The sequence below is a fragment of the Cavia porcellus genome, unplaced genomic scaffold (assembly GCF_034190915.1).
Source record: "Cavia porcellus strain 051 isolate PalLab524CR breed Dunkin Hartley unplaced genomic scaffold, mCavPor4.1 scaffold_1, whole genome shotgun sequence".
NCBI lineage: Eukaryota > Metazoa > Chordata > Mammalia > Rodentia > Caviidae > Cavia > Cavia porcellus.
Window position 1 is genome coordinate 46642484 of NW_026947484.1, and position 20931 is coordinate 46663414.

The 20931-nt window shown below is 37.9% G+C and overlaps 1 protein-coding gene across 6 annotated transcripts in view; it reads left to right on the forward strand.

Moving 5' to 3' along the window:
• Frmd6 (FERM domain containing 6) overlaps window positions 1–20931 on the forward strand; it is a 72805-nt gene that overhangs the window by 21519 nt on the left and 30355 nt on the right. For all 6 annotated transcript variants that reach the window (XM_063247589.1, XM_003471824.5, XM_013154682.3 and 3 more), the window contains exons 2-3: window positions 11034–11279; window positions 18429–18519. In XM_063247589.1, coding sequence (XP_063103659.1) covers window positions 11181–11279; window positions 18429–18519 — 190 coding nt within the window. In that variant the 5' untranslated portion in view covers window positions 11034–11180. The remainder of the gene's footprint in view (window positions 1–11033; window positions 11280–18428; window positions 18520–20931) is intronic.

The following is a 20931-nucleotide window of genomic DNA, read 5'->3' on the forward strand; positions in this document are numbered from 1 at the left end:
GTATCTGTTAATACATAGCTTAGTTCATTCATTTTCACTGCTGGGTTGTTTTAGTATGTCATTTTATTCTGTTGCCAGTGAACTTTTGTGATGCCAGCCTATATGTTTTTGTTGCTATTGTTAGAAGCTATTTAATGATATGGAAAAATCCTTATCCATATCAAGAAGACCAATAACCATAACTTCTAAAATGTTATGTACAATTATTGTTAAAGACATTATATTCTCTTCGGGGGGGAAGTATTTCAGGGGAAAAAATAAGTAAAGTTAATGTTAGGATTCCATTTGACACCAGATAATGAGAATTTCACAACAAAATTATCTAGAAAACTGTAATTCCTATGTCAGAGGGAATTGAGAGCAAGTCCCATGAATGAAGGAATCAAAGATTTCATTGTGGAAATTAGAAGCAGATGCCTCTAAGTGGCAGGATTTTCCCTGAGAACAGCACTTTTTTTTGGCAATGTCATGCTAGAAATTTGTCTTGGTTGAAAGGAATTTTTGTGCCTGGTTGCTAAACTTCATATGAGTTTTGAATACAGATGGCTGTGAAAGTTTCTCTGGTTTAAATTTCATGACTTTTATCATAGCCTTTGTTCTTCTTGTTAATTACCTATTTGGCATCTTCTCTCACCTCCCAGCTTTCCAGAGCTACCCAGGTTTTGATTTTGATGTCCATGAACTCTAGAGGAAGTTGATCCCACCTCCAAGAGATAGCATAGCCTTGCTGCTGCCCGTGATGGGGGCCTTGTGACCCAAGACATTCAGTCAGACAAGTATGCTTGTTTACTTTCACATTTTGGCTAATTTGGGCATTTTGAGCTGCCAGCCTTAAGATGGAACTGATTTCAGGGTGTCACGCATGAGCCCACACATTCTGCTTATAGGCTCCAGGTTACTTTGGCTTCATGAATTTTCCTTACATCATTTAACCTACCAACTACTAATAGCAGATGTTTAGATAGTGTTTGCGTATGCTTTGCAGTACGTCATCAAATACATACTACTGTTTTCATTTTTTAGACATCAAAGCTGAGATAGAGGGCAGAGGGACTTGTCCAGGGTCATACACCTAGTTGTTCGAGGCCATTCTAAAAGACAGGCCGAGGCAATTTACCCCAGAACCTTAATATTTACAGTAAGTCCAGCTTAATGTATCCCAACCAAGATGTCTTCCTACCTACTTACTTTCACATAAATTCACTTACCCTGATGTACACGGAGACCTTTCATAATCTATTTTGCTGGCAGTGTTGGAGATTACTGTAGTATTCTTGCATTGTTTACCCACTAAATTTGGATGCAGGAAAGAATGTGCAATTCATTTCCAGAAACTATTCAAGAAGCTGTGACCAACATTAACTCTTACTGGAGAGACAAGTATTTAACTGCAGTTACTTAGGAATTTTTACCCTTCTGATGAAAATGTCTAAATTTATTCAGTGATTCATTCTGGATGCCTATTTCAGAATCAGTACTATCCCAGGTGGTAAAGACTAAGGATGCTCAGAACCTGTCCCTAAGGAGACTCAGATCCCCTACAGGGAGCAGGAGAAGCAGGGATATGGAGGCATGGTTCTCAGACCAGTGTTTTGTATTTTCTGGGGAGCATAAGGATGTTTTGTTCTCTTAGAAGTGGGAGAGTGGGTGGGACAGTATGCAAGAGATGATATTCTAAGAAAGGGAACAGCATGGTCAAAAGCATGAGAAGTATGAGAGCCAGCCTTGAGGAGGAAACCACAAGGAAATGAATTACAGTAATTCAAAACATGAGCTGGAAAACAGTGACATGGAGGATGAGTGGGACCGCAAGGGACAAGTTTCAGTGCCTTCATGTGCGGTCAGGTGTTATCCTCCGTTGTGCTGCAATTTAAAGGATGTGAGCTGAGGAACTGTATCAGCTCTGCAAATTAGTGAGCTTATCCTGGCAGTGTTGCAGGGATCTAAGAGGTGAGACAGGACAGAGAATATTAAACAAATTCCGACGAAGCTGGACCTGGTGGCATGCACCTACAGTCCCAGCAGTCGGGGTGCCTGAGGCAAGAGGAGCACAAGTTCAAGCCCAGCCTGCGTAACTTACTTGTGAAACCCTGTGTCAATAAAAAATGAAAGAGGGCCGGGGATGTAGCTCAGTGCAAAGGCCCTGGGTTCAGCCCTTCAGGAATGAACAAGCAAAGAAAAAAGAACCAGGTGAGAACACAGGAAAGCAGAGTAGAGGGAAAAGCCATGAAAAAAATAGACTAGCATTGTTTTTTTTTTGTTTGTTTGTTTGTTTTTTTTTTTTTTTTTGGTCTTTTTCTTTTTTATCGGTACCAGGGATCGAACTCACGACTGTCTGCTTGCAAGGCAAGCGCTTATGCTGCTGAGCTAAATCCCCAGCCCCCTAGCATTGTTTTTTTTTACTGAGATTATTTCTTTTTCTTATTGAGATTATTTTAAAATATATAGCTTTCAGTTAAATCTTTGGCCATTGAAAACCACTTTTATTATCCTGCCAGTCCCCCACCGTCCTTAGTCTTTGGGTTTGGAAAGGTTGCTTGCCAGAACAGATTTTCATTGGTCATTAAATCATTTTTTCATTCTGGCATGGAAAACCTAAGTTCATTGTGAAACATTTTTAAAGAGTATGAATGTTATTTAAGTGAATGGTCTTTTAATTTCCCTTAAGAGATTACCATAAATAATTATGCCAAGTTTATCAGGCTTTTTGGAATACCAAAATCGCCCCCTGACTTCCTTTATGGACTCCAGGATAGAAACTATTAGAATAAACGATTAACAGAATTTTGTTATTACTGTTCAGTTTAGGGAGGTTATATCAGGATTCTGCTTTGGAGAATGTTTTTAATCTTGTGAGTAAGAACAGTGATTTCATTTCCCCAGGTGCCACTATTATCATTACCTTTTGCTTTGCCTCTGTAATCAAATAAATGAAATAAGTGTGGTCGTGGGGGAAAATAAGGCCAAAGAAGGGGGAGACTTGACAGTAGGAGTCAAAATAGCACAGGATGCAAAATCATTGCCCAAACTAGAGAAGGTGACTGATTTTAACATGGAGCAAGCTGTGAAGTGCGCAGTACAGTGTGCTGTGCTGATGAGTGTCATCAAAAGAGAGTCCCTGAAACTGCAGAACACTCTAAAATCTGATTTTTCATCTATCCAGGCTTTGGGTTTACACAGGATATCAAGACAGGGAGGATTTGCAGGGCCCAGGTCCTCCTCCTACCTCTGCTCCAGGGTCTGTATTATTCCCCACTCTTGTAAGTCTTTCTGCTGTCCACAATTTGAAGTTGTTTCTTGCCTTCATGACATCTTTCCTGCATCCTGCGCTCCTCCCTTCTCAGCCTTTCTCAAATCGCATAGTCTTCCTTTACCAGTTAGCATCTAATTTAAAATATAATTGTATCACCTTGGGTTGTTGATACTGGGTTAATTTTAATTCTTCAAGAAGATGGTGAATTCTCTGAGGAACAGAATCTAGAAATGTAGAAATGGCATGAGAGACAAATAACCAGGTTGAGTATCCTGAACCTATAGCTTATTTTAAGAGTACCAACATGACACTCAAAAGAATTTTGGATTTTGGAGTGTTTAGATTATAAGTTTTCAGATTAGGAATGTCCAACTGCAGTTTATAGAGATACTCTGGAATCTGAAAAATTCAAATCTAAAGCATTTCTGGCCCCACGTGATTCTGATAAAGGTTATTCAACCTGTAGTATTTTAGCAAGTTCCAAAGCCCTCAAAAACCAGTGACTTGTGCTTGCTCATTGACCAACAGGATAGTAATCTTTTTCTTTATTTTTTATTATCAATTTAGAGATAAAGCTTTATTCTTGCTAATCTAAAAAGCAGATAGCTAAGGTAGTTTTGGCTATTGCAAGCATTTGTGATTTGAAGGTTTTATGTTCCATAATTTGCTAGTACTTACCTGTTGTTAGTTTATTTAGAATTTTTTTCCAGCCTTCCAGGAATACTTTTGTTACAAAGTATACTGTGCTTAGTCTTCTGAAGTGGAATTATTGAATCAAAACATCCAAATATCTTTGTCTGTTACTGCAAAGCCACATTGGTGCAGTGATTTATAGTGCTAGCTACAGCTTATGAGAGTGCAGTTTTTCTGCTTATTGCAATATAAAGCTCTTTACCTTACTTAATCTTTTTTTTTTTAAATAGCAAGGACTAGCCACATAATTTTACTCATTAGAGTGCAGTGAACATTATTCATGGTCCTATTTCAAGTCCACTTTAATTGGAAGGTTCTTTTCCATTCTTAACTCCAACTTCAGGGCATAGCAACTCTCACTGATTAAATATAAAACTGAAATAATTTGTTAACTGTCAACAAAACAAATTTAAGATCTCCAGATATGATCAATGACAAAATAGATGATGACCACCACACAACTTCCCCTTGCTTTTCAGAATATGCAGCCAGTTATGTGTTTAGGTAGTAAATGCTACTTGTTACGTAAGAGCTTCACATGCGAGGAACTCATTTAATAATCTTCTCAACAATCTCCTGGAAAGGTGAAAGAAAAGAACACAAAGAAAGAGACTTCTCCTGGGACGCCCAGGTGGTAAGTGAGCTGGGGTTCGAGCCCAACCAGTGTGGTTCCAGCATCCAGTCTTCTTTTGGAGCACATTGTATACTACTTACTGTTGTAATCCCTCTTCCACACCTGACATTGCTGTGCATCCCATAACTAGTCTGGTCAGGTGTTACTGACAATGTTTCAGTCAGATTGCAATCTCCTATGGGTTGCATCGGATGATTAGCATAATGGTTTCACCCTTACCAACTTTATAAGAGGGGCCCAAAATTAATGCTATTGTTACCAAAATTGCTGTGATTATCCTGCGAACTGTAATTTATTACAAATAGAAAGGACAGAAAAATCTAAGATTCAGTATGAGTCTATTAAAAAATGTGTGGGATGAGTCACCCACACATTAATATTCAATATGAGATATTTTGTTGCTAAAAGTTACCATTAGGAATTAATTGCCCATACGCTTTGTTTACCTTAAATGAGTTTAAGCATTAGTTTCATAATTTATTTGTTTGTGGTTCTCTTAAAGAACAGTGGTGTCTGCAGAGCAACCCAGCCATCTAAAATTTTTCAGTTACTTAGACTTTTTCCTACTTTCTAACTAAGTCTTTTCTGCTTATGGTGAACATTCATTGTGTAAAACTCAGAGCAATTTTTAAATTTTTAAAATTTTTAAAGTAAATGCAGGTATTTCTATACAGCCAATGGTAGTAAACATTTGATGAAATAAAGAATGTATCAAGCAATCAGTCAGCTTTCTTTGTGGTGCAAGTGCCAGAATTAGTGTCAGAGAATAGAGGATTCGTTGGCTCACCATAGGGAATGCCCATGGATGGTTTCTGACCTCAGACATAGCTAGATGTGGCAGTCAAATGATGTAGTCAGTGTTCTTTCTTAGCTTCCTTCTGTGATAGCACTCCTCAGGAAAGTTCTTAAAATGTGATTTTAAAGATGATTGCCTGCAGCTCTAGGCTTACCACTCTTATGAAGAGCGACCCAAAGAGAAAGACAGCCTTTGCCCTCCCAGCAAGGCTAACCCATTTGTGTAACCCATTTCATGGAGGAATTCTGATTTGCCTAGATTGTATATTCACCCAGCCGACCCAGGATTTTGATTAGAGAAATCCACCATTTGGCCAGCATTGGGTACAGCTCCACCTGGCATCACTTGTCTACCCTCTGAGGGTGGAGGACATACCATGATAGCCATGTGGCAAACCTCTGGGATAGGAGAGGGACACTCCCTACTGGAGGATGATGCTGTGCAGTTTAAAACCATTGTCCTCTACCATCCCCCCTTCAGTCAGCTAGTGCACATTTGGGTCTAAACATCTGTTCACACGTTCTCTTTTTACATGCATAAAATCTCTGAGGGACTAGCCACTTGATGCAGTGACACCCCCTGTCCCTTTTGCAGCCAAAATCAGCTTCCCTATCTAAGCCAGGCCTCCTAACATTTAGCCCACTTGCTGCATCTGACCTTAAAGGTCTAGATTTCTATATGATATGAATCATTGGCACTAAATTGTAGATATTCCTTCTCTGCCCATTCGAGTGATACCTGATAATTTATATACATTACCTCATTTCATCCTTCCAATAATCTTTGGAGGCCAGTATTATGGCTTTTATGAATGAAGAATAAGCCTTGTTCAAGGCCATAAAGTTAGTATTGCAGAATCTAGATTAGCATTTTAACAGATTAGGGAGGTTGAGTCTAGGGTATATGTTTGTGTGTATGTGTGTGTTACTTATGATTGAACCAGTGCCTTGTACTTGCTAGGTAAAATACTCTGTCACTAAACTACATTCCTAGCTTTTTGAAAATTTTTTATTTTTAAAACAAGGTTGCCTGGGGTGGCTTCTTTACCTTGGAGTCCTCCTGTCTCAGCCTTCCACTACCTGTCATCGTGAGCATGTCCTGCCACACCTAGCAACTCTGTTTTATTATTCCATCCATGTTACCTCTAAAGAGGATTTCAGCCTTTCCACAGTGTTTCATTGATCTACCAGTATAATGGTCTGAAAGTTGAGAAAGAACAACAAAGAATCTGATGTTCTTTCTGAAGTATTTGGCTCCAGACAGTTAGTTGGTAGATGCCAATCCTTGGTAGAAAAGTAACTGCAAAAATAGGTTATGAACACGAAGTGTTCATTTTACTTATCCCTCAAATTAAGTGACAAAAATAATTTGTTTGCCAAATAGTTTTTATAAGCAAATAACCCTTTCTTTAATTCACTGTGCTACAGAAAGGTTTGAGATGGCCATGCTTCAAAGCTATTCCAAGGGCAGAAGCCACACACATTCGGGAAATTGAAAATGTGACTGTGTAAGGTCAGATTCCTGAGTGTGGTGCTCAGTTGCCTACTTTTAGGTAGAACATACATGTTTAATGAGGGTTGTATTACTAAATTTAAAAGAAAGAACAGCTGGATGATAACAAGCAGCCTGTCGTGAGTCTATAGAGCAGTAATTCTTCTTGGTTTGTAGTTTTGCCCATGGAGCACATCTTGGCACTGTCTGGATGGTGTGGGTTGCACACTGGGAGGAGAGGGACTCTTGGCATTTGGTGGGTAGAGGCCAGGGGTGCTGCCAGCCATCCTACAGTGCACAGGAGAGTCCCCCTCTACAAAGCATGTTGGACTCAAGATGACAGTGGCCTGCAGAGTAAGAGAGATTGCTATAGACCCCCCACTGACCAACGTCACGTGCAGTAAGAGAGCCAGCATTTAGTGAGAAAGCACCAACTGCTTAGCATTGAGGGTTAAATGATAATGACAGCTAGTGACTGTGCCATAGCAGAGGAGGTAGACGAGGCAAGTAACCATTCCAAGCTCCCAAACCAAGTGTCCCTGCACAGACAGCACTTGGAGTAAGAGACAAAGAGTATTTGCACATGTAGATTATCCAGATTTGACTGAGCATGAATTGACCACAGCTCTAAGCCAGATTCAAGAAAAAAGGAAATAGATCCCACCTTTAAATGAGAAACATGGCAAAGTTTGTGGTTTTCTTTCAAATACCACAAGCACTGAACAGTATCTGGTACACATTAAGTGTCTAGTACATGTTCCCATCGTTGGTACCATTATTTTATCTTTCAAAACAGTGTGACCCATGCCATGTAGGATTCTGTCCACCAGCAAAACTTCTCTGAAGTGGATAGATGAATGGATGAAAGGAAGGAAGAAAATGACATCTCTCTTAATTCAGGCATCCAGCCAAATATCAACTTATCAGAATAGCTCTCCTCAATTATCCTGTATGATGTATCACCCACACCACCATCACCACATCTCCATCAACTTTCTCATCTACTCTGGACTTATTCCTGTTTGTAGTGCGTGTCACTACTTGTGCCTGTCTTGTTAGAACAAGGTATTTATTTTGTTTACTGTCATATTCTTAGCATTCACGGCATGTGACACATAATATTTAATGCACGTATTTCATACTAACAAATATATAAATGAACAACTATAAATGGAACTCATTCTTCCCAAGGTGTTTTTATCACTTGTGACAGGATATTGTACATTAAAGGTAATATACTCTTTTTTTTTTTTTTTTTTTTTTTTTTTTTTTTTTTTTTTTTTTGGTCTTTTTCCTTTTTATCAGTACCGGGGATTGAACTTACGACTGCCTGCTTGCAAGGCAGGCGCTTATGCCACTGAGCTAAATCCCCAGCCCCAAAGGTAATATACTGTATTCCAAAATTATCTCTACTACAGTGTTGTGGTACAGTATTCGTACTCCACTGTTATCCATTATGTGTCTCCTTGAGTTCGACGTGGGAGTTGCCCATCCGCGTGTGTCCTAGGAATCAGACACAATGCTAAATTTCTTGCCAGTGATGTGTTCTGAATTAGAAAGCATCTTCTGTTGTTTTCTTCTGCTTTGCAGTTAATACATTTTACAGTACTGTATGTGTAATGTAACCTTATAAATGTGTGATGATTAAATTGGACGACAGGGCTCTCTGCAATCCAGTTTTTCAGGGTCTTTTGCCTTGTTTTTACTAGGGGAGCATAGAGACCATGTTGACTGTGATGTCTACCTAATCATGCTTGCCTTACTACAATCTTAGCAAATAGTAATTTTCCTGCTTTTTAGGAAGATAATCCCAGGATTGAGAATCTTCTTTTGCTTCCATTCAAAAGGAGAGCATATCATATGGGTGAAAATTCAAGGGAGAGAATTTCAGACTTTTAATATAAAGCAGGGTGTTCGAAAAGATGGCAGAGTGGAGCTTGGTCACAATGTTGGCTGATCTGTTACTGCCTTGGAAGTATGTTACTACTACTTGGTTTTATTCGTGAATAATGTCTTGAAATAGTTGAATAGAAAAGCGTTACCCCAAAATAGGAGTGTGTATTCCTGAGACTGGTTAGGGATGTAGTTTAAAGACCCAAAACAAGTAGCCAGTGGTTGAGAGGTTAGTTCTGTGATTCAAACTGGTATCAGTTTAGTCCCATTGTTTCCCCTAGGGCTGCCCAACTTAAGACTAACTTGTATACTTGTTAGCGATGTGTTTATTTTGCAGTTTCATTGGGACCTTTTAATTAGCTTTAATGCTGTCCTGGGTAAAGTAAAAACTTAATCTTATCTCTTGTAAGGGCTTTTCTAGTTCGCCACCCTAAAAGTAGAAAAAACAGCTGTGAGCACTGCTTCTTCTAAACTATGCTTTTATGAAATTCATTTCAATAATCCTCTCATTCTTCATCTGTACTACATATTTGAACCATAAAATAAAACTTGTACCCAAATGAAATTTCCAAGTTATTTTAATGAAGCTCTTGAAATACAGAAACCTCAGAAGATATTTTTTTCCTAGTTTTGTCATTTAAATTTTATAAAGCAGATTGGTAGAAATACTCTAATTGGTTTAATTAGAAATGGGAAAGCATAGAATTATAATTATACTGGGGTTAATATGTTTTAGAGGTTTGATTTGAATAAAGTGCATTTAATTGGACCTTATGGTTTCTTCTAGAAAAGATTTTTATATGGAAGGACACCTGTGTGTTAGAATACACCAACAAACCTGGGGAAGTTTTGCCATGGAATTCACACTTGACAAGGAAGTCACTTTAAAGCTGCATTCTCTAATTATGCCTATGAATATTTTCTACAGATGTGCTGTGAGGGGGAAGTATTCCATTATCAAGCAGATTTAAGGAATACTACGTTAAATATAAGAAGTTGCCTGCAGGACTTTTCAGAGCTTTTCTTTCTTTCTCAGTTTCTAAGAAAGGGCATTGGTGTAGTGCATTACCTTTCTAACTTACTCCTTCCTAGGCCACCATTTTTCAGGGAAATCTCAGTATACAAAATAGCTGGTTTTAGGGCTCATACCTTTGAGAAGTTGCGAAATTGTTTTTCATTATAGTGATGATGTGATGCCACTCACAGAAGTTGCTTATTCCCAAATTCTTAGCTTTAGCATGGTTCTCAGTGTGTGCCCTAACTAAGCTTATGTCCAGCACTCCGCTGAGTGCCTTCCTCTGGCTGTTGTGTAGTAGTTTCTGTGTGTGGTGCACATTAGAAGTACCTGGCCCTGGGTAGAAACATTCCTGTGCTCAGGTTCTGCATTTATTACAAATACTTGGGTGATTCTGATGTGCCGACAGCGTTTCTGCCACTGGTGCTTTGAACTACCATTTTCTGAGTGATGGATATGCAGTTAGTTTGCGCACTGTCTAGAACACATGGCTTGGCCATCCATACTGCATAGAACCGCAGCACTGACTTCTGGGGATTCCTTGAGGTGATGTGGAACAATTGCTTGTATCATATAAGATAAATGAACTTCTCTGAAGTGTGCTTCCAGGCACCTTTCTAATAGGGAAATACAGTAAAAAGATTGTTTTGTTTTTATTTAGTTTTGAGTAATTCGCTTGCAGATGGAATTTTAATTGTAAATTGAAAAGAAACTGGATTATATTTAAAAGAAGGATGAATAACCGTGGTAAATACTGTATAGAAATCGACCCAGGTGAACCCTATGGATACTACTGACGGTCACAGATTACTGGCTTTCTTTGCAGAGAAAAGAAGTGGAAGCCAGACTATAGTGGCTAACGAGGGAATGCACTGTGAGAGCCAAGACATTTACTTGACTTCGGTGGTAATAGGAGAGAGAATCCTGCCGTTGCTGCTGTTCTTATCATTTGTTTATTTCAGAGCCCCTAGTTATCTCAGTGAGACTGGAAATTCCTCAAGATCTCGGTCTGTCTGAGCCTTACAGTGCACAGTACTGCCTTGGAATGTGTGAGGCTGTCGCTGGCTTTAAGTTAAATTCATGACTGTGAATGAAGTTCTAAGACAGCTAGTGTGGGACTAACACATACAGAATAGCGAAGTAGACAACTTGGGCTTGAAACACGCTGTCTCTGTGCCCACCAGAGAAAGTGCCTGTCTCTGTCCTTGACAGCCTCAGCGTTCTATTGACAGCCCTGCCTTTGGCCTTTTTTTTACAGCTATGAAACCTACATAGTTAAAGCAGCAGGATGCTTCTCCTGTCGGATGTGTGATGAGGAGAAGAGCTTGGCCTTGGAGTGCTGGGAACCTGAGCAGCTGCTGAGGACTCGGACCCCAGCCTTGACCACCCGTGCGCCCACAACACAATGAACAAACTGAACTTCCATAACAACAGAGTCATGCAAGACCGCCGGAGTGTGTGTATTTTCCTTCCCAATGATGAGTCTCTGAATATCATCATAAATGTGAGCACACCCACTTTTGAAATGTCTAAATAGTGCATTCCTGGCAGCAACTGTTTGAAGCTACTATTGCTCTCAGTAGAAATCCTTAGACTCAGCAGTGAGAATAGGGCAGAACAGAGGTGCTGGTCTGCACAGACGTCACTTAGCTTGAAGGTTTCAGCGCAGTTGCCTTCACCGTTGTCTTACCTGGTGTAAAATTAGAGAATTTTGATTACTAAATTAGAAACAAATACTTGGGATTTTAAACTTTTTATCTGGGTATACTTTTACTGACATCTGCATTCGTGTTTGAAATGCTGATGGTTGTCACCCACCCACAGAAAGGGTAGCAGTTGCTAGCTTTTAATATACACCTTGCTTGTTTTTAATAATAGCTGAAATCTAACCAGTTTCAGCACTTTTGAGCACTAAGTTGTTACTGATGGTTCATGAGTCAGAGTCAACTAACTTACTTGGTTAACTTGGACATTGAAGAACACGATCCATTTTTAACTTTAAAAATGAGTCATAATTTACATCCTACAAAGTACCGAGGTCTTAGTGAATTTTTACCACTGTATTCACCAGGTAACCATTGCCTTAGTTTGAGGTATAAAGTTTCAGCACCCTTATTCAGTAACCTTTGCCCAAAGGGTGATGACTGTGCTAACAACAGAGAGCAACTTTGCTTGTTTCTGACCTGCACGTGGCTGAAATTATGTAACATGTTTTCTTCGTGTTTGGCTTCTTTCGCCCGGCATTTGGCCTGTGAAGTTCATCCATGCTGTTGCATGTGACAGGAATTTGGTTTTCCTTTCATTAGTGTTTAATAGCCCATGGTATTAACATGCCGAATTTAGTTATCTATCCATTGTTGATGGACATCAAGTGTGTTTTAAGTTTTGAACTATTATGAATAAAACTGTAAAAAAGTGTGTGTGTGTATATATAAATGCACACATTTCTGTTTCTATCCCCATTGGATGTGAATTACAGAGTTACAATATGTAATCTTAGTACTGAGTGCCAAGCAATTGTTTGGTGATCAATATCATACCTAGCATTTTTCAACACCTCCCCCTACTATCAACTTCTGTGTTTTTTCTTTCACTTAATTGTATTCTAATGGAATACAAGGGAGGACATTTGCCTCAGAGCCATGACTTTAGGTAGTTTTTTCCCTTGTATATATTACTATATTTTTAATTCAGTTGCCAGATAAAATAGTTTTTATAAATGTTTTATAAGTTTTATGGCATTTGAATAGCTTCATTAAATAGTTTAGATAGAAAAATTTTCTGCTTATAAGCATAATCATTTTAGTTTTACTAACAATCAATAATTTCTTGATCATCTCATATAACCTTATGTGTACCTGTGGGAATTATCTGAGCATGAATTGCTTATGGCGTGGGTTGCATCTGTTGGGCAGAAGGTGTAATGAGTTACATGCCTACTTAGGGTACTTGTTTCATGATATGTGAAGTAAAAACTTATTTTTGCAGCATTTGTTTCTTTAATCTTAATAATAAAAATAGGCAGCATTTCAGTGTAGGCCCTGGAAAAATATATTGAAAATGTAATTCTGTATACATGAATGTGCTGAGTTCTTATATACAGTTTACATAAAAGATGTTTGTTAAGTAAAAATATACAAAAACAAAGACATACAGCATAGGCTCTTAACAAACTTCTTTCACTTGTTTCTTTTTATCTAGTAAAATATGTGTATGTGTCTTTGTGTGTATATACATGCATATATACATAGATACCTACAAGCTATGAAACAAAATTCAGATTTTAGTTCAGTGGAGAAGACTAATCTGATTTAGTGAAGGATAATAAGAGGTGACTAGAATTTCCAAAGAAAGTTACACTAGAATTGCTTGAAAAGCAGACTAAAACATAGCCAGTTCACTTGTTCCCATAGCTCCATGATTTCGAAACTTCAGTGTACATAGAATTATTTGGAAAGCTTACTAGATATTCAAATTATTGGGGTTTACTCCTTGAAAGTGGTGACGTAGGAAGCTTTGGATAAGACGCAGGAATCTGCATTTAACAAGACTGTTCCTGTGGTTCCCGTTCCATCTTAAGCTAATCAGGCACAGACCTGTACCCCAGCGCCTCCTGGTCTCTCCTCTCTAGAACTCTGTTTACTAGATTGACATGCTTGGTCGGTAAGGCCTTCTAACAGTACATGATGTGTAATAAGCACAAACAAAATGCTTGTTATTAGGAGTAATCTAATTAACCACAGTGTTGTTAAGAAACGTTCTGAGGTTATTAATATTTTAACTCTATAGTTTACAGGATTTGTGAACTTTGCACAAGGTACTTAAGCTCACTACCTTCTCCACTTGTCAGAGTAACTTTTCCAGGACCTGGTACTTAGTAGGCGCTCATTTGTATAGCCTTCCTTTCTACATTTGTGAAAATATTTTTATATGCTCGGAACATACAGACCAAATTCAGATCCTATGACTGACTTTAGACCGTTTATGAAGCCTCTCTCAGCCTCTGCACCTGTATCCATCAAATAAGAACAGAGCTTTGGGTACAAGGTGATGGTGAGAATTCAGGGTTAACACAGAGCAGAATTTCTGGCACATAGATGGCAGCTGATGTTACTACAGATTGAACGTCCCTAATCCAAAAGTCCAAATTTGGAAAGTGTAAATTTGGACTAGGGGTGTTCAACTAGTAAAGTCTATGCAAATTTTCCAGAATCTGAAAAGCTTTGAAATCTGAAACACTTCTGATCCTAAGTTTTGTTTAAGACAGGGTCTCACTGTGTAGTACAGATCAGCATTGAACTCACTAGGTAGCCCAGGCAGGCCTTGAACGCACATCACCTCTCCTGCCTCAGGTGTCATGCCGTTTTTTGTTGTTGTTTTTTGAGACAGGATCTCATTATGTTAGTTAAGGCTGATCTGGACTCACAGTGATCCTCCTGCGTCAGCCTCCCAAATGCTGGGGGTTACAACCATGCCTGGCTGACCCCAGGTATTTTGGATCCAGGTTATTCAACCTGAATTTTAATACATAAGCAGAAATAAATTTTATACTTCCTTAATGCCCTATAAAATTAATGTAATAACCTCTCTGATGTAGTCAGAAGTATGATCACATACTGTGAAGCCCTGTAGGAATAAGGTGGTTTCTAGAGTCACCAGGACCTGGGTTGCAGTGCCCATGCCTCAGCTTCCTGTGCAGTTTTGGGTTTGTGTCTTAGGGTTTGGCTTGGTTCCGCAATGAAGTGGGGATGATATTATGCTTCTCACGGAACGTTGCTAGGACTTAAGGGTGTTACCTGCATAGTGCCTGGTGCACAGTGAGTCCCTAGCATTTTACTGTATTTCTTTGAGCAGTTTGTCATTTCACTCGCAGGCTCTATCACTGAAACCAAGAGTCTGAACCCCCTCTCCAGCAAGCGCTTGGACTCAGGGAGGGACAGCAGTATGGAGGCTTTCCCCTGCTGCAGAAATGAGTCAAGGCTGCCAAGCCTCACTCTTTTTCTACAATGTACTATCTTTGTAGTCAGAAAATAGCAATTGGTGTTTGCAGAGTTCAGTGTAACTGATTACAGCAGAAACTATTTCATCCATAATGTTTTCATCATTTGTACATTTTTTCTTTTAAACAGAGAAAGTTTGTTCCCTGGTAAATATAATTGATAGAATGTTGCCTTTCTGCATGTGGAATAGGTTTAGTGCTTTGATCATTTTGAATTCTCCAAGAGTTATACTCAGAGGGACTATTTTAAATGACTCTATTCATCAGGCAAATATTTAATATAGGATACTTGTAAAATTTGAAAATAAAATAATGGTAAATAAAAGAACCATAAAGTTTTGACTGAAAGACATTATGGCCAAGAATTTATATATTCACTAAGACTACTAGAGTGGGCAATTTTTCTTCTAGAAAATGTTTCAAACATTCCTGCTCAATAACAAGCCATAGACACATTTAGAATTAAGTGTTTTAAAGTTCCACATAGAGTGCATTTTTAGATAAAGCTTTAACTCTTACTGTTAATACTTCATACTGTGTAGTACTATTTAAATTTCCCATTGCTTCTGAAGATTAAGGAAGTTGAGAAATTTCACAATCAGTTAAAATGTAGTTTTAAAGACTCATACTATGCAAATACAAAAAGTTCAAGCTTATTTTCCCAGCAGGTAAGACTTAAAAGCCACATCCTTATTTAATTATAGTTTTTAAACAAGAATATTGTACTTACTTAGTGGTTGTTAAAGAGCTTTATCAGTAGGCTGCAAATACTTGATTTAAACTAGTGGAACAATAATAATTATATGGGATACATAGAAGAAATGTACAACATTATTTGGTCAAAGTTACACAAAGTTACAACAGTTCATTTTATATACAATTAGTTTGTGGTTTGGAATTTCAATTTTAACTGTTGTTACATTTCATCCTGCCTGCTTTGTGCCCAAGTAGGTCAACTTGAGGATTAAATATAGTCAAACCAAGGATTAAAAGTACTCTAGAAAAATACAGTATTTTAAGTCTCAAATTTGTAGTGTTTAGTTCAATTTAAGACTTGTCTATAACATATGATACTTACTACCTTTTCTATCATTCTAAGTTAATTCATAAACTAGAATTATGGCGGAACTCAAAATCCAGAGTCCTTTTAGCAAATGTTGGAAAGAACATAGTTCTTTTTTGTGAAAGAAATGAAAAATTTCAAGTGGGTTGAATCAAGGTAGCTGTACATAGGGTTAATAGTGATTTTTCATGAGCAAACAAACGTGTTCTCCCAGTGGTGTTGGTAGGATTACACTGCTATATTTTCCCTAAATTGCTAAATTGTAAAATGGTTCCTTCAGCAAGTTAAAGAGAAGTTTGTAGTCATGGACAGAAAGATGATATGAAGAGTACACAAAGAATCACTCATCAGACATTTACTAAGAACATAGTACATGTCCTGAATATAAAATAAGATGCTGTCTTCACTTCATCGAATCCCCAGTTCTTCTTAAGCAACTGTGTATGTGCCTTAAAATGTCTTTTGGTCTTTCCAGTGATTAAGGTGCTTCCGGTTAGTGGCCAATTGGTAATGAACATGGAAATGAACAGTAAACCCATCTTTTCACTATGACTAGAATTATTGCTAGTTCAGTTTTAAGGGATCTTTGCTTGGTTTTTTATTTTCTTAATCGAAGTTACATATTAAGGTATGGTAAAAAAAAATCATTAATTCAGAGTTAACTAATTTAGAATTTATAATATTTGAACAATAATTGGCATCATCATTGAAGAAAGGATTAGGAGACTAATAATGTATAGGAGAGGAGAAATAATATGTGTGTAGCCAAAATTACAAATCATGTTGCACAGAGTATGCAGATATTTTAATATACAGATGTTGTGAGTTGCCTTCACTGTTACTAACTGCCTGGCTTTAGGCTGAGTTGTATTTTATACTTCTTCGTATTTTACCCTTATATAAATGGAATTGATCCCTTAGAGTCGGTCACAATAAACTGTTAATAAACTTCAGTGACTTTGAATGCAAGGAGCCTCCTCCACTCAGCACTTCATTAACACTTGGGAAAGCATCAAAACTGTCCTTGTCACTCAGAGTAACATCTCCTGAGTCCCAAGTTAATACGGTTTTATGATTGAATGATAGTAGGACTCAGGAAAGGGAAAGAGATACTACATGATAGCAGTGAGTGGTTATTGGTTGATTTCTGGATAATAGCCATTGAAATCATACTTGTAAGTGAAATAAATCAGGCACACATGTTCAAATGTTGTGTGGTTTCTCTGGGGTGAGGAACCAAAAGTGTAAAAAAGGACCAAATTATACAGTAAGTATTGAGAGACAGGAAGAAAGTGTTCAGATGAGAAGGGGAACAAGGGAAGGGGGAGAAGGGAAGGGAAAATGGGACAAGAAAAAAAATAATAGAAGGAAAAGGTAGGAATAAAGCTTTTGTAGATAATGGGAGGAGGTGGTGGGAAGGAGGAGAAAGGAAATGGAGAAAGAGAAGAAGCAGGACATATCATGTACAGGTACAGACTCCCTATGATGAGTGTTATCGTTGTGTGTCTCTAAAGTGTACCAATAAAATAAAAAACAGTGATTGATTAAAATAAATAAAAGCTAGGCAGTCACAATTCTGCAGTATGTGATTATTTTGCTTTGATCACTGACAAAATGTTTCTTGAAAAGACTATTGCCCTGAACTTTCTCAAAAGAAGACATACAGATGGCCAGTAGATACATGAAAAAGTGCATAGCACAACCAAACTGGAGGGAAATACAAATTAAAACCACAATAAACTATCACCTCATACCTATTCTAATGGCTGTTAACAAAAAGAGAATAGGATGCTATTCAGCCAAGAAAAGATGGAAATCCTGCTGTTTGCAACAGTGTGGATGAACCTGAAATGAAATAAACGGGACACAGAAAGATAAATACTACACAATCTCATTTGACCATGTAATCCCCAGGAACAGAGAGTTACAATTATATTTACCAGAGCCTAGGAATGGACAGAAATTGGGGAAATGCTGGTCAGAGGATACAAAATTTCAGTAACAGGAAGAATTAGGTTCAAGAACTCTGTTGTGCAACATAGTGAATATAATTCATAATAATGTAAGCTTTAAAATCGCTGAAACTAGATTTTTAGTGTTTTACCACAAACATTTGATATGCGTGTGAGGTGTTACATATGTAATTGTCCATTCTGTAGTGGGTATCTATATTATGTAATGTAAACAGCGTGCTATACACTGTAGTATATACAGTTTTTATTTATCAGCTTAAATCTTTTTAGAAAAGGCCAGATGGATACTTCTATAATCACAGCAGATTGTTCCAGGTACCTTCTGAAATACCCATTTTTCATATCGATGATTGCAGAGTCTTATTTGAATGTCATAAGATTTATGAGTCTTGTGCAAGATCGAATTGGGACATTATTACTGTGTTGTAAAAATTGATATTGTGATAATCATTATTGAAGCACAACCACAGATAAAAGTGATTTCCATAAATCAACATTAGTTTTGCTATGTCAGCTTATTCTATCAAGATGTCTGTTTACAGGGCATTACATTGCCCAGTTGTGGCTCACCATGTATACTTAATTTGTTACCAAATTGTGTTTTTTTCTCCTTTACAGGTTAAAATTCTGTGTCAACAGTTGCTGGTCCAGGTGTGTGACCTGCTCAGGCTAAAGGATGGCCACCTCTTTGGCCTCAGTGTTATACAAAGTAAGTCTTAGTACCTTATCTATTGAATTTAGCCAGCTATCTCTGAAGAAGTGATGATTTTATAAGCTTAGATTCAGCACTCTTGTAAAGCTGTGATTGTCAAAATACACATAAATTGATCTTCATTTTTAGTCTGGTATCTAGCTTTTAATCCAAATGCTATGTGTTTCTTATAAGATTTAGGGCTTTAGTTCATGCATTTATTATATTTTGAACTTAAAAATTTGATCCTCTTTAGGAAACTAGATTTTAATGCACTTTTTTTAATACTTTAATGAACTAAATGATTTTTGTTTCTTTGTATTCAAAGGATAGCTGAAACTATATAGTTTTTATTTTGTTTTGGTTTTTTGGACCCAGGATCAAAGCCACGGCCTTGCACTTGCCAGGCAGGTGCTTGTGCCACTGAACTATATAATTTGTAATGTTTGATGTTATAAAATAATTTGAAGATAAAAACTCCTCTATTCAAGTCTCTTGCTATTAACAACACAGTGTAATGCTGATTTTATTTTCTGTTTCTCTTTCTACAATTCAGACGATATGACTAGGAAATATAGGCTCATTGTCTTTATTCTATACGTGAAGAAATTTCCATGGAAAGAATGCAATATAAGCTTTCTTCTCCATAATACCTTAGATTTAAATTCTCAGGACTTATCTCTGGTCATTTTTTATGAGCTTTTTTCTTTCAAATCATGTTTTTAAAATTTCTCTAATTTAGTCTTCTGTATGCCAAAAGACTCGTAGGTTTGCTCACTTTATCAAGTTTTTTGTGAAATGTATTTATTATATTTTGTACCAGAGTGAGGATTATTTTCTGTTGCTGGAATTGGTTTAAGATGTCTGGAGAATCTGATCACTAGCGTAAAACGCTTATATCCAGCAGGTTGAGAAGTGGGTCATGCTGAACTGATCAGTCAGGCCTCCTCTCTCTCAAGTGTGAGCTATTTTCAGTTACTCTTCTAAGAGAGGCCACAGAGCCTGTGAGGGACACACACTTCAGGGCCCAGTTTATCCCTGTGGTAGGAAGCAGTGAAAGTACCGCTCCATCCTTGTCCGTACCCGTATCTTCTGGGGACAAGTCAAGCCGCCATCAGAAGCCCCGTAGATTCTGAGTAACTTTCATTCATCTATACTCAGAATTAATCCTTCTTACAACAGCCACAGCCAGGTTGTTGATCTTTGTTGTTCAGCAAGTCAGTCCAAGAAAACCAGTTTTATAGCTTCCTCAGCTCTCAAGAGTTTTAAGATGCCCTCTTGAAAGGCTTGCAGTGTGGTGAAAGAACACGGGAGCAGGGCTCAGCCGACCTGGTTCTAATTCTGGTTCCACAGCCGACCGCCAGTGTGGCTTTGGATGCAGCTCTGGATGCAGCTCTCAGCTTCCCTCATGGCCAGTTTTTTCACAAGCCACATGAAAACTACTGCTCTGCCAGCACAGCAGGGTTGATGTGTGCCTGAGGACGTTTTACTTACGCACTGTGGTTTTTAGAGTAGTTTTAGTCCTCAGGAAGTTGAATATGAAATGTAGAAGGTTCCCATGTGCTCACGCACCCCGCTTTCCTATCAGTGTCCTCCTAGAGGACACTGCATGGACACTGTCGGTGTGTATTACAGTCGCGCTCACACTGACAAATTGTCGTCACCCAGAGCACATAGTGTACATTTGAGCTCACAAGCTGATGTGTACTTTCTCTGGGTTCGGAAATACTATGTGATGGCATGTAGCCACAGTGTGGTACACAGAAAGATTTTACTGCCCTAAAAAGTTTACATTTTTAGATCGATACCTAAAATTGTTGTAACTTAAATATTTGCAAATAGTAGTCTCTGGAATATTTCAAATATAGATATTTAAAATGCAACTATTTTAATCTCTAGTGTCATAAATACTATCTGAGTACTATTCCCAATTTTGAACTTTTTGAAAAGTAATTTACTTGTTTGATGCAGCGCTTGGCCAGCAAGCGGAAGGTCCTGAGTTTGATTCTCATTACCCAAAGTGAAATGAAATTTTTAAAAAATGAAACACAAATACCACAGAGATTTTCCATTTACCTTTCTCTCAGATTCTTCAAAACCTAACCTTTTAGCACATTTGTTTCTTCCATCCTACCTCCCTGTTTGCATACTTCAGTGTATATTTCCTAAAAACAAATATACTCTATTCTCTTGTATAATAACTATCAGCACCAGGAAATCAACGGTGGTATGATAATCAGTAGCTTTTAATTTTGCCAGCTGTTGTTATTGGCAAAGAAAATCTAGGCCCATAAGTTACATTTAGTTGTGATATATCAGGTCTTTTTTATTCTAGCAGTTTGTTAATCTTTGCCTTTGATAACCTTGGCATTTTTGAAGAGTGTAGTCAAGTTACTTTGAGAATGTCCTTCACCTTGGATTTCTTTGTTG